Below are 15,180 nucleotides of genomic sequence, written 5' to 3'. Positions count from 1 at the left end.
TTTTGTAAGAAACTTCTTTTACTTCATGAGTAAATTCATTTTCTTATTTCAAATAAGACTGTCCAATAGCTGGCCTGTCTCAATGCAAACATTATTTTCTTAGGGAAAGTAAGGAAGTATTGAATATTCTTTCCTCTATTTTGGGAGTCCAAACAAAAACAATAAACAAACAAAAGCCCTGAACAGATGATATAGAGCAAGTACTGTGTGAATGAAGATACTAACACAGAAAAAAGGAATAAAAGAAGAAAGGAAAAACAACGTAAAGAGCAGCATAGATTGTAATACACTGAATATGTCAACTACAGAGGAGGGGAAAAGGAGATGGAAATGCAAATATAGAGAGAGTAGCATAAATGCTAAAGAACTTAAATATATAGTACTTCCACTTCTGGTAAAGATGCAAAAATTTGCAAGAGACTGCCACTCCTATAGTAACATCAGATACACTACCAAATCAGGTTTTGTTATACCCATCAGAAACCTGAGGATGTAAATAAACCAAATGAAATGAAATCCAGGGAAAGACAGACTGTTCCTGGAGGAAGACATACCCATGGCTGGTATTATTCCTGGCTGAGCAGCAGGAAGCGGAGGATCTTCCATAGAAACCAGATGGACTCGTAACAAACTTTTAATGAGCACATGTTGCCTGGCATGAGAGATTTGAGCCGTGAGGAGCCCTAGCCATTGCATGAATGAATTTTGCCCATCCACCTACTCCTTCCCATGGGACATCACATACTGAAGGAGGAGATTTCAATGTACAGGAGAGCTGAGAGATTTCACCACTGAGCTGCACAGGGCTTTTTCCAATGTGAAGCAGAGGAGCAGAGGTCGATTTTCCCATGTGCTAGGCTGAAGCTTGAGAGAGAGGCGAGATTGCTGCCAAGTGAAAAAAAATTGCCTCCAGTAATCTAAGGTTGGCTTAATTTACAGAAATGAATTAATGTATTCACTACATTAACAGAATAAGTAAGACAAACATTTAAGCCTCTCAATATATACCAAAAAAAGCCATTGGTATTGAATTGGTAATTCAATACTACTCGTGATAAAAACTCACAGAAAATTAGGGATAGGGAGAAATTCCTCAATCTGACAAAAGACATCGATGAAGAGCCTACAGTTAAGATCATATTTAATGTTGAATTACTGAACACTTCTTCCTTAAGTCTGGAAACAAAACCAGGATTTCCACTGTTACCACTTCTATTGATATTATACTGAAAGTCCTATTGCACCTAGCTAGTGCAATAAGGAAAGATAAGATGCACTTTGGCTGGAAAAGAAAACATAAATTTTGCATTATTTGCAGGTAACATGATTACATATTTATAAAACCCTACGGAGTTTTAAAAAATGCTTTAGAACTAATATGTGAATTTAACAAGACTGTAGGTTACAAGGCCAATACTCAGAAAGTAATTGTATTTCTACATACTAACAAACAAGAGTTTAAAACTATATGTATATATATATATATATATATATATATATACACACATATATATATGTGTGTATATATATACGTGTATATATATGTGTATATATATGTATATATATACGTGTATATATATATGTATATATATACACATATATTTTATGTTTACTTATTTATTTTAGGAGAGAATGGGAGGGAGGGGCAGAGACAGAGAGAATCCCAAGCAGGTTCCAGACTCTCAACACAAAACCTGATGTGGGCTCAATCCCACAAACCAGGAGATCATGACCTGAGCTGAAATCAAGAGTCAGACGCTTAATCGACTGAGCCACCCAGGCACCCCTAAAGCTATATTTTAAAAAATACCTTATATGTTATCATGAAAAACTATCAAATATACCTAGAAATAAGTCTTAAAATATATTATGATCACACACAAATGATGTGAACACAAATGTATTCCTGATAAAATTTAAATATGTAAATAAATAGATATGTCTAGCATATTTAAAGATTAATAGACTCAGTATTGTTAAGATGTCCATTCCCTCCAAAATAATATATACATTCAACAAAATTCCAATGAAAATCCCATTGAAAATTCAACAGATTGTTGAAAATCCCAACAATCCCAATTGAAGAAATTGACAAGCTGTTTTCAAATTTATGTGGAAAAACTAAGGCTCTAGAATCGGCAAAACAAAACAAAAATCTTGATAAAAAGCACAAAGGTGGCAGGACTTACAATAAAGCTACAATCTTTGTGTTATTGTCATGATGCTAGATAAAGAGATCAATGGAAGAAAAGAGATCATTGAGAAATAGACCTGCATCTATCAGTAGACAACTGAATTTCTATTCAAGACACCAACTAAATTTAATGAAGAAAAAAGTATTTTTGACAAATTGCTGCAATAACTGGATATCCTCATGGGAAAAATAACTTTGATCCCTATCTCATTCCTCAATGTAACGGCTAGAATGATAGAACATTCTGAAGGAAGACACTGGAGAATACTCTCATGACCTGAGGCATAATAATCTTTGCGGACACAAAAAACACTATGAGTGAAAAGATTGATGAACTGAACTCACTCAAAATTTAAAATCCCTGAATAACAAAATACATCATTAGGAAAATTATAAGGTAAGCCAAAGGGAGGAGAGGCCCTTGTAACACCTATATTCATAAAACCACTTACATCTACATATATGAAAAGTTCTTATAAATCAACAATAAAAAGAAAACCCATTTTTTTTTAAAAAAAGGGAAAAACGTGAACAGAAACTTGCAAACAGAAAAGATGAATGGCCACTAAGCATAGGAAAAGGTACTTAAAGAATCAGTCATCAGGAAAACGCAAATTAATACCCATTAAGATACCGCTTCATACCCACTAGAATGCTAAATGAAAATGATCGACAATATCATTATTAGTGGAGTTAACTGGAACTCTCATACAGAATTAAGAGTGGGAGAATAAACCCATACAATAACTTTGAAGAACAGTTTGGCAGTTCCTAGAAAAGTTAAACAGACATCTGCCCTATGATTTAACAATTTTAACTCCTCAGTATTTACCTCCCAAAATAAAAACAAATATCCACACAAATACATGTACTCAAATGTTCATACACACTTTATTCATTGTTGTCAAAAGCTGCAAGTAATTAAATGCCCATCCATAAGAGAATGAATAAACAAACTGTGGTGTCACTATAGTGTAATGCCATTCAGTAATAATACCACTCAGCAACATAAATGAATCTCAAAAACGTGTTTGAACAGAAGATACCAGGCACAAGAGAACACATATTATATGATTTTATTCACATAAATTTCAACAAGCAAAACAAACTTATGGTGATATATATATGGGGAAGTTGTTGCCTCAGAGTATGTGGGGTGGCGATTGACAACAATGAGGCACAAAGGAACTTTTTGGAATGATGGAAATGTTCTATATCTTGAATATGCATAGGTTATATGGTCATATGCAACTGTCAAAGTCATCAAACTGAAACTTTATATCTGTCCTTTTTATCATATATAAATTATGTTTCAATAAAATATAAATATGCTCTTTGTAAATATATACCATTTATCAACACGTAGAAAGAAAGTGAAGTTTTATTTGAAGGGCAGCAATATTTTAGAACCTTGAACTACCTCTATACTATGGATTCAGGATCAGTAACTCCCCTTGCAAATTATATTATGATGGAGACAGAGCGTTACAAAAGACAAAGTCTGAGTGAACCAGCAAGTTGAGAAGACCTTGTGGCACACACAAAAGAAAAGAGAAAATAAGGCCAGGTGGACAAAAGCAAAAGTTTAAGACATAAACTTAGTCACTTCACAACAGGTAACAATAGCTGTTGTTTCATGATTAGTTGGCCACTTCATTATAAAATGTATTCAGACATCTGCAATTAGTTATACATACTTAATCTAAGTGCTTAAAAAATTTGGATATGTTTTTCCCCTATATTGACATATTAACATTTTTTTTCTCAATCAGTTTTGAAGACCTAAATAGAGAATGCTTTTAAAATACCAGCTGAAATAAAAATACCATCGTGTGGGAGTGAAAATGAGGGCAATCCTAACAACATATGTACACTTGAGAAAAGACAGGATCTTTGAATTGGCCTACTTAAGGCTTTAGAATCTCAATTTTTTCATCTTTGAAATGGACGCAGTAATACTTCCCTCAAAGAATTTTTTGGAGACTAAAGGACAAACCATACATATTAACCATAGTGTTTGGTATATGCTTAGTGATCAATAATATCGATTTCTTTTTAAGGAAAAAGCTGTACTATACCTTCTATAGAAGATAGAGAAGAAGGCCAGCTTATAGAATTTGAATCTCAACAAGTATAATTATACCTAACCTTCTCAAAAGTCAGTGTAGGGGCACCTGGGTGGCGCAGTCGGTTAAGCGTCCGACTTCAGCCAGGTCACGATCTCGCAGTCCGTGAGTTCGAGCCCCGCGTCGGGCTCTGGGCTGATGGCTCAGAGCCTGGAGCCTGTTTCCGATTCTGTGTCTCCCTCTCTCTCTGCCCCTCCCCCGTTCATGCTCTGTCTCTCTCTGTCCCAAAAATAAATAAAAAACGTTGAAAAAAAAATTAAAAAAAAATCAAGCCAAGTCAAAGTATACGAAATGTAAATGATTTTCTTTTCCATAGAAAAACACACAAAAAAAACTTAGACACTTCCGTATAGGCAACTGCACTAGAAGTGAACTGCCTTGAACATTAACTCATACAGTTCAATACACTTACATCTAATCTTGATAAGGTAACTTTTTCTGAAAGGTACAAATGGAGGATTGCTAGTAACTGGCAGTAAAAAATGTCTTCGGACATATATTCTCACCTGAGAAATGTTCAGTATCTAATGGACACAAGACTCTGTCCTATAAACTGAACATCTAACAAGTTGAGGGATACAGCAAACATTTACTCTAAGAACAAAAGGAATAAAGCAATTTGTGCTCTTGCAAAATACATAGAAATTCACATTTCTACCATGAGTAAACCAATTCTGTGACCTAATCATGTGTTTGCAGATTGATGGCTGTCCTTATCTGAGTGTGGAAAGGGCCTTGTTCAGTATCTTCCAAAACATCAGTTGTATGGGAAGAAGTGGAAAAAGACAAAGTTTGATGGTGAGGAAATTAATAAAAAGTTCATTCTTATTTTATTTTTATTTATTTATTTTGAGAGAGACAGAAAGAGAGAGAGCATGCATGTGAGCAGAGAAGGGGCAGAGAGAGAGAGAAAGAGAGAGAATCCTAAACAGGCTCCATGTTCAGCACAGGGCCCAACACAGGGCTTGATCTCACAACCTTGAGATCATGAACTGAGAGGAGATCAAGAGTTGGATGCGACTGAGCCACCCAGGCGCCCCAGTCACTCTAATTTTAATAATGACCCTATCACCCAACCATAACCTACCTTCCCACCTGCTAAGCATTATCCATCCATCTGCCACAGTGAGAGATTTGCTGAAGTGAATGAGGAGGATGAAGAATGTAGTAGGAGGAAACAATAGTCATTCTGAATCAACAGACTCTTCTCATTCATTATAATGATTAATTGCATTTCTGCTGAAGTTACTGAGTTAAGGTAATCAATCTTAGGTCCAATGTTTGGAGGAATACAAGAACAATGACTAGTTAGATAATAGCCATATCAAGGGCACAGATGAAAGGTTATCATTTCTCTTTAAAAATATCTAATATAAATAGGTATGTCAATGAATATGAAATGGCAAAGTAACAAATTTATTTGACTGATGAACTCCAAGTAATGATAAACTCAATAGGAAAGAGCAAGCAACTTAGTCATCTGACTCAACTAGTTAGTATTCAGTTGGTAGAAGATCTCATTGTTTTGGGCCAGCCTCACATGATCAATGATTTACTAGGATCAAATATTTAAACTACTTTTAAATACAAGCACATAATTCATTAATTTTCTAAAACACAAACACATATTTTCATTTCGTAGGTCTTAAAAGTATTATGATCTTAAATTGCTTTAGGTTGTTACGTGCTCATCATTACAAATTGTACTTTAAAACCACTTCCTGCTTCCTCTTCTTACCCTCTCCCACCCCCAACCCAAAGAAAATCTTAAGAAACAAGAGAAAAATTTCCAGGAAAAAGACTATATGTCTGTGGGGATTATTAGCATATTAATAGACTCTGTTTCTATTTACACTTCCATTTCCAGAACCAATTGTTAGTTATTTTAAGGAAGAGGTTATGCCTTAATTAACAGCTCTTTGTAAATGAAAGCCGCCTGCGTTTCTTAAGTGTGTTCAAATTTCACAAGTCGTATTTTACAGCAGGGATCCCAGTTCATCCAATACTTTTATGTGATGACACCTCTGATCAAGGAAGGAAGTCTTTAAAAGACCTTAAATAATTAGCTTTCAGAACAGAAGCCAACAAAAAGTATAATTAATGAGTAAACTGATTATCCCTAAAGCATTAACATCCATGCACATTCTAAATGAGAGAGAGTGAAGGGACTAGAAGCACCTTAGGTATTTAATATTTCTAACTCTGACATTTCTAAGGACTTCACAAACTTGAGAGTTTAGGGAAAACATTCATTTCTGTAACATAGTGTTGCTATACCTCTGTCCTTTCCATATTCTGTCCTGTCTGTGCCTTGGGACTGCTGGGAGGACTGAATTTGATCATGTGCTTGGAGGAACATAAAATCCCATAGTTGCTGCTTACCGTCCCATCATCCTAATCGTTTCCCTGCTTACTACTCCCCTGCACAGTTGTATCACCTCCTCCCACTATCTACTTGAACCATAACGTAGGTGAGGGTTAAGTTTCAAGTGACGCTTTCCTCAGACTAGGTATGTGTGATTCCCAAGGTCCAGCAGTGCCCCTTAGCTTCAACAGGAACTCTTCTGGTACCTAAAGGCCTCCCTGCCTTCAGTGTTTCCTGGCATGTGCTTCACTATTGATCGTCAACACTGCCGTAGCTCCCCTGTCTTGAAAACAGACAAAAATTCATGCTGACCTGAGGGATTTAAAGAAGAGGGCTCCTTTGAAGTCATCCCTTCCTCAGCACCTACCCAACAGGATTCTCCTCTGTCCAGGAATTTTCAGAGTGGCCTCTAGAGGTAATGCCTGGTACTTCACTTATCTAACCTGGCAGTCATGGAAGAGAAGTCAGACACTGTGGGAAGACTGAAGAATTTAGGACAAAAGACCATTGGGACTTTACATGACCTTCACGTAAATACGCCTCTTAAAACATCTGCCTAGTACTTCTTGTTTGTTTTAGTGCCAGGAACAACTTCGGGAAAATAGAGGGAGTTTCTCTCTCATATGTACAGGAAGAAATTGTGAAAATAGAGCCCTTTATCAATCTCCTGTTTTAGAATAATTACAATCTCTAGAAAGTTTTCAAACATGTAAAGTTAATCCTTTCTACTTGCTTTATGCCCACAATATGACTCCTTCAGCAACTCCTTACAACAACAACAGAAATGTAAACCAAGAGATCAAGCCAGCCTTCCTGAAAAAGAGAAAAATACGTTCTGAAAGCTTTTGCTCCTAACCAATTGCCAGCTTGGCACTAAGCCAAGTGAATTGGAAGGGGGTGGGGGGAGACGTCAGGAAACTATAAACATAAGGCAAGCATAAACACAGTATAAATACCCTCTTTGAAAAATGCCCAGTTATATCCAAAACCCAATAGTTTGGAAAAGCATAACTTCATTTCCCAAAGAAAGAAAGAAGGGTAAGTACTTACAGTGTCATGAGACTTATCCTTGACATCATAGACTGTTAGCTTTATTTTGGTCTCCTCATAGATGGGATACTCAGATGGGAATGTGACACCAGTCAAAAACAGTGGGTCTCTTGTTCCCTGTAACAGCAGCAGCAGACAACTTTGATTCAATAAAGCAGCAACTGCAGCCGGCAACATGCAGGGACACACGAGAGCGCAGAAAATGTGTCTGAGTCTGTTTGTTTTTCTAGGAAATAGTTCTGTTGGAAGAGAGACCTGAATTGCCAAATGATGCTCATGGGCGACAGAAGGCCCAGGGCCCCAAATACTGATATAGCTGTTGATAGTAAATGCTACTACATCAGTGTCACAGCTGCTAATAGTCTGGAAAAACAGCTTATTTTCATTATATGCAGAACTCTCCTTTAGGGTCAGTTGTCAGTCCACCTACAATACATTTAATGGATTTCACATGAAATGTATACAAAAATCTAAGATATTGACTGATCAAAGTAAAATGAAGCTATTTTCTCATAAAGTACCATTTACTTCCTTTCTGTAATGATTCAGCTGAAAGCCATGCTCTGATAATGTCCATTTGTTTTGAGATGTTCAGCTGGTTTTTTTTTTTCTCCAACCAATTTGAAAACTAATGAAAGAAACTTCATATGATGGATTTGGGGCTATAAAATTACTAGTTTAGGATGTGCCCCACAGGCTAGTTCAACGTCTCATAATTCATTTTTAGAGAGCTGACATCCAACATTAAATTTGACATCGATATTTAAATATGCATATTACCAAATATCATGGAGATGTTTGCTACAATTCTGTAAACCAGGCATCTATGAGTTTCTGAAAGCTCAAGTTATTCATTTATCCATTCATTCTTTCTCTTTGTATTCAACAAATACTACTTTTTGTTCAGCTCTGTGTTAGACACGTTGGAAAAAAACAGCCCCAAATAGCTATATATGTTCAAACATAAACATCTGAAGTGTGTCAAAATAATTTCTTTTAAGTTTTGGCAATGTTTTAAAAATAATTATATTGGAACAATACTTAAATTTTTTTCATAGCATAAACAACTTTATAATTTTAGTCAAGTTTTTGCTATATGAATGAGGCTATTTTTGTTAACTCAACCACAGCATTAACTACAAATTATACCAGCATTGGAACCTGAAGTTTCCAAAGGGCAGATTCAAGATTCCATACAGGATCTGGGTCATTCTCATTAGAGAAATGAGTAGAGTTCAGTCTGAATCATTTATTCCGCCAGCCAGGCACAGGTCAGCATTGAGCAAACCCGGTCTGGGGTAGGCTACTCAGTTCCTTGCAGAGAAATTCCTCATGCAAAACAGACAGGGTTTACAAGTCTAAAAAAATCACGCAGAGCTAAGGAGTTTAAAGTATACTTTCTTTAGTCCCAGATATTCAGGTATCTCTTATTCACTAAGTTCATGAAATATGCATGATGAGAACAAAATAATCAAAAGGGAAACACTTCCTCTTTTGAATCTGATCCAATAAAATAACAAATTTCCTCCCAACACATTTTGAATGTATATTAGTAACAATAAATGTAAATAGGAAATCTCTCATCTGATGAGTAATATTTACACCCTTTAGCTAGAAACATTACAGTTTCTGAAATTAATCATCTACCTTTCTTTGAAAAACATCTTACTTTAAAAAGACACACACAAATAGCAGAGAATATAAAGTTTCCATGGGCAGACTGAAGAACATAGGAAAAAACGAAAAGGGCAAAAACACTTAACTTCTCTAGGTACTTTATGGTTCTCTTTTTTCCCCCAAAAGCAAATTTTCATTCCATTTAATTTAAAAATCTCTATATATTTTCTCCCTACTTGTTGCTATATTTAAGGATTCAATGTGGGATTTTTTTTTCTTTCTATTTACTAAAGAAACATAAGGTCTTTTATGAAAAAGGCAAGTTCTTCTCTCATCTGTTTATTCTGGTAAGTTACCAATGCATGCTTAATAACCTCAGGTATGCTTTCTCAAATGACAGAGGACAGTAACATAGCGTAGCTACAGGCCATGGGCTAACTTATTTCAGCTGCTTGCTTAAATCCAGAAAGAGGCTGAGAGAGTGAGAGCAGAGCAGAGAAATGCAGGCACACAGCTCGCTCACTCACCTCCACGATTTCCGTGCTTGAGTATCTTGTCAGACCCTGCTCCGCTGGGTGGATTACTGAGATCTGCACCAGTGTATTCAGCTTCCGATCACGGACAGGAGCCACAAGATCCTTGCATGCTGACAATGACGGAGGAAAGAGAAAGAAAAGAAACTAACACCATGTCTCAGGGAAAACTTCTGTCTGAGTTGGAAGTAAACTTAGCGATGGCGCTGAATGAAATCTCCTGGGATTCAGGCTGATTTTTTTTTTTTTTTTTTTTTTTTTTTTTTTTTTTTTACAGAGGAAGTCCCTTGGAAGTACCTTACAGAAATAGGAAGTCACGTGTTGCAGAGCTGAATTGAGAGTTCATTTCCACTGACAACATTTGCCGCTCCTGCTAGTCTTGACTGCCAGGGGATCCCGGCTCTAATGTGTGACTGTGCACACACAGCTCAGGGACTTGAGGGACTTTAATTAGTCATTAAACCCTGGGCTTTAAATCACACTCCCAGACAAAGTAAGCTGAGTTGGGCTATATCCAGGAAACTTTACGCTGTTCTTTATTGACATTGGCTGGATTGGTTCAAATGTACCAATGCGCCCTTGGTCCTTACCTGTCTATTGGCTAGAGCTGGCCTCCTACAATCATACACAGTGACAGAAACTGGGAAGAGAGGCTACACTACCAAAGCAGCACGCAAGCCACAAGCCAGAGGCAGAGGAGGGGTTAAAAATGCCCTCTGTCTGGGATACCAGCCAAGTCTGGGAGGCAGAAATGTGGAATAAGGATGGGTTAATTTTTGCCCAGGGGGCGCAAACTAATAACTTTCCTTTGAGACACCAGGCTCATATTACAGAGTCTCATCACCATACCATATTTACCTGAATATCTTCTCCTCCCACATATCATTCCCACAATACTGAGGGAAAATCAAAACTACATTCCTTTTCAGCAGGTCCAACATCTGTCGCAGTGCTTTCTCCCCTGGTTCTGAAATAGTTTTACTACCTGCCTTTGGGTGGCTAAATATGATGCAAAGGCTCCTCTCCAGAAGGGGTTCAAGTTATGCTCAGCTGAAGGCCCAAGGCGAGCTGGGGGAAACTGGGTTCTAGATCCATGATGACAGTGTGCTGGGCTCTATACCATCCTTACCCCACACTTCTGACAGGTGCTGACCGGTACAGGAAGGGACAGGAGAATGGGTGCATTTAAGCTATGTTGTGTCACCGCGGCAATTTACAGGACCTTCATCCACTGGGACACAGGTACTATGGCTTAAATCCAAAACTTGAAAGCAGAGGAAATTATAAATGTAATTAGCATCTTCCAGGGGCTTACAGATCATCTCATTTATAGAAGCAGAATGGGATAGAGATTTGGAACCAAACAGGCCTGGTTTTCACCCAATTCGACTAGCTCGGCAATGCTGGGCAAAATATTTACCTCCTTAATTCTTCCTGCCAGACTTTGAGATCCTTTTGTTCGTGGATGGTATTTTGTCACGATTTTTCCTTACTTAAACCACCTCTCTTTAAATGCCTCTATCAATACAGGAGAGCTTAGGAAATCATGTGTGGAAAAAGTAATAGCTACAATTTAGCCCTCCCTGTTTTTTGAGGCATTTTGCTAATTATCTTTTTATTTCTCAAAACAGAACTTGGACTTACTATTTCAGTTTTACATATTGAAAACTAGAGGCTTAGGAATATTAAGTGCTCACATTTACATTAGTGGAACACTGGTGCTTTGTTTACATCTTTCCCCATTAGTTCCATTTCTTTTCTTGCTGTACTGAATTCCTCTCCTGCACAAATGGCACCTACCTTTGGAAGACCCGCTGCCATAATTCTTTACTGTCCCACCCAAGAGATCTGCAGTTTTAGGAAACACTGATGTGAGGTTTCAATGTCAACATAGCTCCGGAAGGAAAAAAAAAAAAAAAAAAAAAAGCTAGATTTAAACTTTCCTGTTCTTTGGTGTTACTTTGATCATTTCCTCTACTTGCCTTACGAATCTGTTTAACTTCATAACTCATTTGCTTGGTTATATGCTCAGGGTGTTCAGCTTTCTCTCCATCTACTGATGTTGACTATACCTGTCTTGGATTTTAAAGCTGAAGTTCATTTGCTTCAAACACATGCATCTTGCCCTCTTTCTGCCTGCAGCCTCATCTCTACCTTATGAGCTTATGACACGTTTGCTCAAAATGAGTTACTCCTTTTCAGATTTCTTATCAGTGGTGGGCTGTGATTATTTCCCAGAAGCAAGCTGCTATTCTCTCTTTTATGAGAGAAACTCTCAGACTCACTCCTAATAAAAACAGACAAAGTCTTCATTAAACTGAAGTGTTCTCTCCAACCCAATTTGCAGATATCCCAATACTGAAGAAGTAAAAACAACAATAATGGCACTTTGTATTCCTTTATATTCCATATCTTAAAACAAGCACAAAAAACAATAACTAAAGTCATACCTCGGGCAGTACATATCTCTTTTCTTCCCAAAACCCCAGAAGACTTTCTGTTCCCTAATACTTAGGCTGTAAGATATCATGGAAAGACCCTAAGATCAGTCAGAATTCCTGAGCTGTATTTCTAGATTCCTTGTTTACTAGTTATGTGACATTAAGTCACAAACTCTTGAACACTTTATTTCTTCATCTGTTTACCTGTCTCTTGGCATCTAATTGAGAAAGGCTAATGCCTTTTTTATGAATGGACTTTTCTACATAAAGTTTATCAATATCATTATACTAATATTTACCAATATTTATATAAACATTTACCAATATTTAGTGTTTTATTATTGTGTAAAATGTTTTTTATTGACTCAGTCATATTCAGATAACTCCTTAAAGCTGTCACCATGTCCAATATTTGTTTGTAAATACAATCCAGTAGGTGAGTCACTGTATTTCATATCATGAAACCTATACACGCCATGGATCTATATATCCTGAAACTGTCCCACTGAACGGGTGATAAATGATGAGTGCTTCGATTTCTTCATGGAGATATCACTCATTTGGTCACTATAAAGTCTAACCTGCATAGGAATTATGTGATAGCCAATAAAGAAGCCTAAAAACTCTGTCAATCTTCCAGATATACTTGCCACAACCCATTACCCAAACAAAACTCTGATCTGCCTACATGGCCTTCCTCAACTCATAAGACTAACAAAGTACATTAGGTTTTGCTTCTGTTGTTCTGTTTTATTTTATTTAAGAATTTATTGAGTCACATGCATAGTTAATGAATGTCTCTCTGCAATCATTCATATATATATGTATATATATATACACACATATATATATGAATGATTATATATATAATTATATAAATAATAGGAATATAAATAAAGGAATTATTTCTTCCTTTTTACTGGTTTTGTTTTGGACTGAGCTATTTAAAAGTATTCCCAAAGTCCAGAAGAGTTTAAATACACAAGATGCTAATAGGTTGGGATTCAGATGTGCTTGTGTCCATTGAATAGACTTGTTTTATTTTTTACCAAAAAGGGAAAAAACTGCCATATAGAAGTAATGAGTCCTTTTTTTAAAAAGCTTATAATTTTAAACTTTTCTTTACAAAAATAAAATAGTTTTGAGCTACTAGTTTTTTCTGTCAACTTTGTTACAGTAACTAGCAACTTGAGGGTTCACTTTCTATTGCCAGTGTTTTGAATGAGACCCGCGTCTCCTGCTCAGATTTGTAAAGGAGTCACACAGCTCTCACTCTATGGTAGGGAATCCTAGGTAGAAGTGTAAGGATAAAAAATAAATGCAGCCTCAATATCTCAGGGGAGGGCTGGGCACTGAGCAAACTGGAAAGCCTATGCTGTGTTAGCAGAGGGAACCTCTATTCAAATTCATTGCCCAAAGAAATGAAAGCCCACTGTTGCTTGATTTGAGGATCTGTCCAGAGCTTGAAATCCCAGTCACTGTGTAGGCTAAAGTTATAAGAACCATACAACAAATACATCTGTGACTAATTTGGCCTAAGGACCAGAAGTTTCTAACCTATGGTCTAGATGCTCAAAGCTACTACTTGAATTCTTAGGAAGACAGCACAAATCATCTTTTGCTCCTTAGTTCTAATATTTGAGGTTCCAGGAGCTAAGGGGGTCAGGGGTCTTCAGAGTTCTTGTTAAATTAAATATTCTCTCTACCCAGAAATACAGTTTTTATAACATAACAGTTTTTGTTTCATTCAGCCATCATTTCTAAAGCATGTCAAGTCTCTTGAATCCATAGAGCCTTTCCATGATTCTAGCCAATTTTAGCTGGAAGCCTAAAACTGTCTCTTGACTCCTCTATCAGAGAGTTCGATCCCAGCAATAATCATCTGAAGCAGAACACAACTGTTTGTTCAAGTGCCTTCGAATTCAGCAGCATTGGCCAAATCCTAGCATTCTAAGACCTGCATCAGATATGGAGTCCACAAATAAGCAAAGGTGCCTGCCACAGGCTTTCATGAGAGCAGCAGCATGAGCCACAGGGCAGTGTGAATTCACAGTCGACTTCAAGCATCTACCCCTTTCCCCTTAAGAACTCTTTCTTCTTTGAAGTCAGGTCATTTTTCTTGCTTCACTCCATTTCATCTCTCTTCTTGCCATTCAGTGTTACTGGCATCTAACAAAGTTTATCCTCTTTCCTCCAGAACAAAGCAATGGCCACAAGCAAAGGAGGCAGGGGCAGGGGACTTTGACAAGAATTTCCACATCTCTATTTTCTGTTCTCACATTAGCAAAAAGAAAGTTAGGCTTAGAGGAGAAACCACACAGTATAATATATAGAACACAGAGGAATGATTTTTTCACTGGAGATAAAACTATTTGAAACCTGGATCTAGTCTAAGGAGTTATGTTACTTTGGGTAAATTATCTCTTTGAGTCTCTATTTTCTAATCTGTAGAGTGGACTTAAAAGGACACATTTCATAGATTTGCTGTAAAGATTATAGGAAGCAATGTATATAGAATGCTAGGCACATTATATTATTATGATGATGATTATAATTATGCATTGATGCAAAAATGGATTTTATCTATCCAATATTCTTATAGTAGTTATATGCTTGAGATATTCCAGGTTGGTCCTAATTTGGTATAACCATATGGTTCTTCAGTAAAAGAATTTTATTAAATTTATAGCTGTGATTTTTTGGTATTTTCTTGTTTTCATATAGATAAATAAAAATGCTTAAAACCTTTTACTGGATTATTTGTTAATTTCCAAAATCATAGGTATCATTAATATGCTGTCTTCTGTGAAATCAGATGTGGGCACTTACACTTGTTAATTTTACCTATGATTAG

General features: G+C 36.6%; 1 protein-coding gene across 11 annotated transcripts in view; it reads right to left on the bottom strand.

Moving 5' to 3' along the window:
• The window catches only part of INPP4B (inositol polyphosphate-4-phosphatase type II B), a 775,173-nt gene that overhangs the window by 335,654 nt on the left and 424,339 nt on the right, over positions 1-15,180 (bottom strand). For 10 of the 11 annotated variants that reach the window (XM_058721302.1, XM_058721291.1, XM_058721289.1 and 7 more), the window contains 2 exons: positions 9,880-9,998; positions 7,736-7,852 (listed from right to left, as the gene is read on the bottom strand). In XM_058721302.1, coding sequence (XP_058577285.1) covers positions 7,736-7,852; positions 9,880-9,998 — 236 coding nt within the window. Of the gene's footprint in view, positions 1-7,735; positions 7,853-9,879; positions 9,999-15,180 lie in introns of those variants that run through there. The other variant, XM_058721299.1, reaches the window with a different exon arrangement.

This window comes from Neofelis nebulosa, chromosome 3, assembly GCF_028018385.1.
Source record: "Neofelis nebulosa isolate mNeoNeb1 chromosome 3, mNeoNeb1.pri, whole genome shotgun sequence".
Lineage (NCBI taxonomy): Eukaryota > Metazoa > Chordata > Mammalia > Carnivora > Felidae > Neofelis > Neofelis nebulosa.
This window is presented reverse-complemented; position numbering and strand designations above follow the sequence as displayed.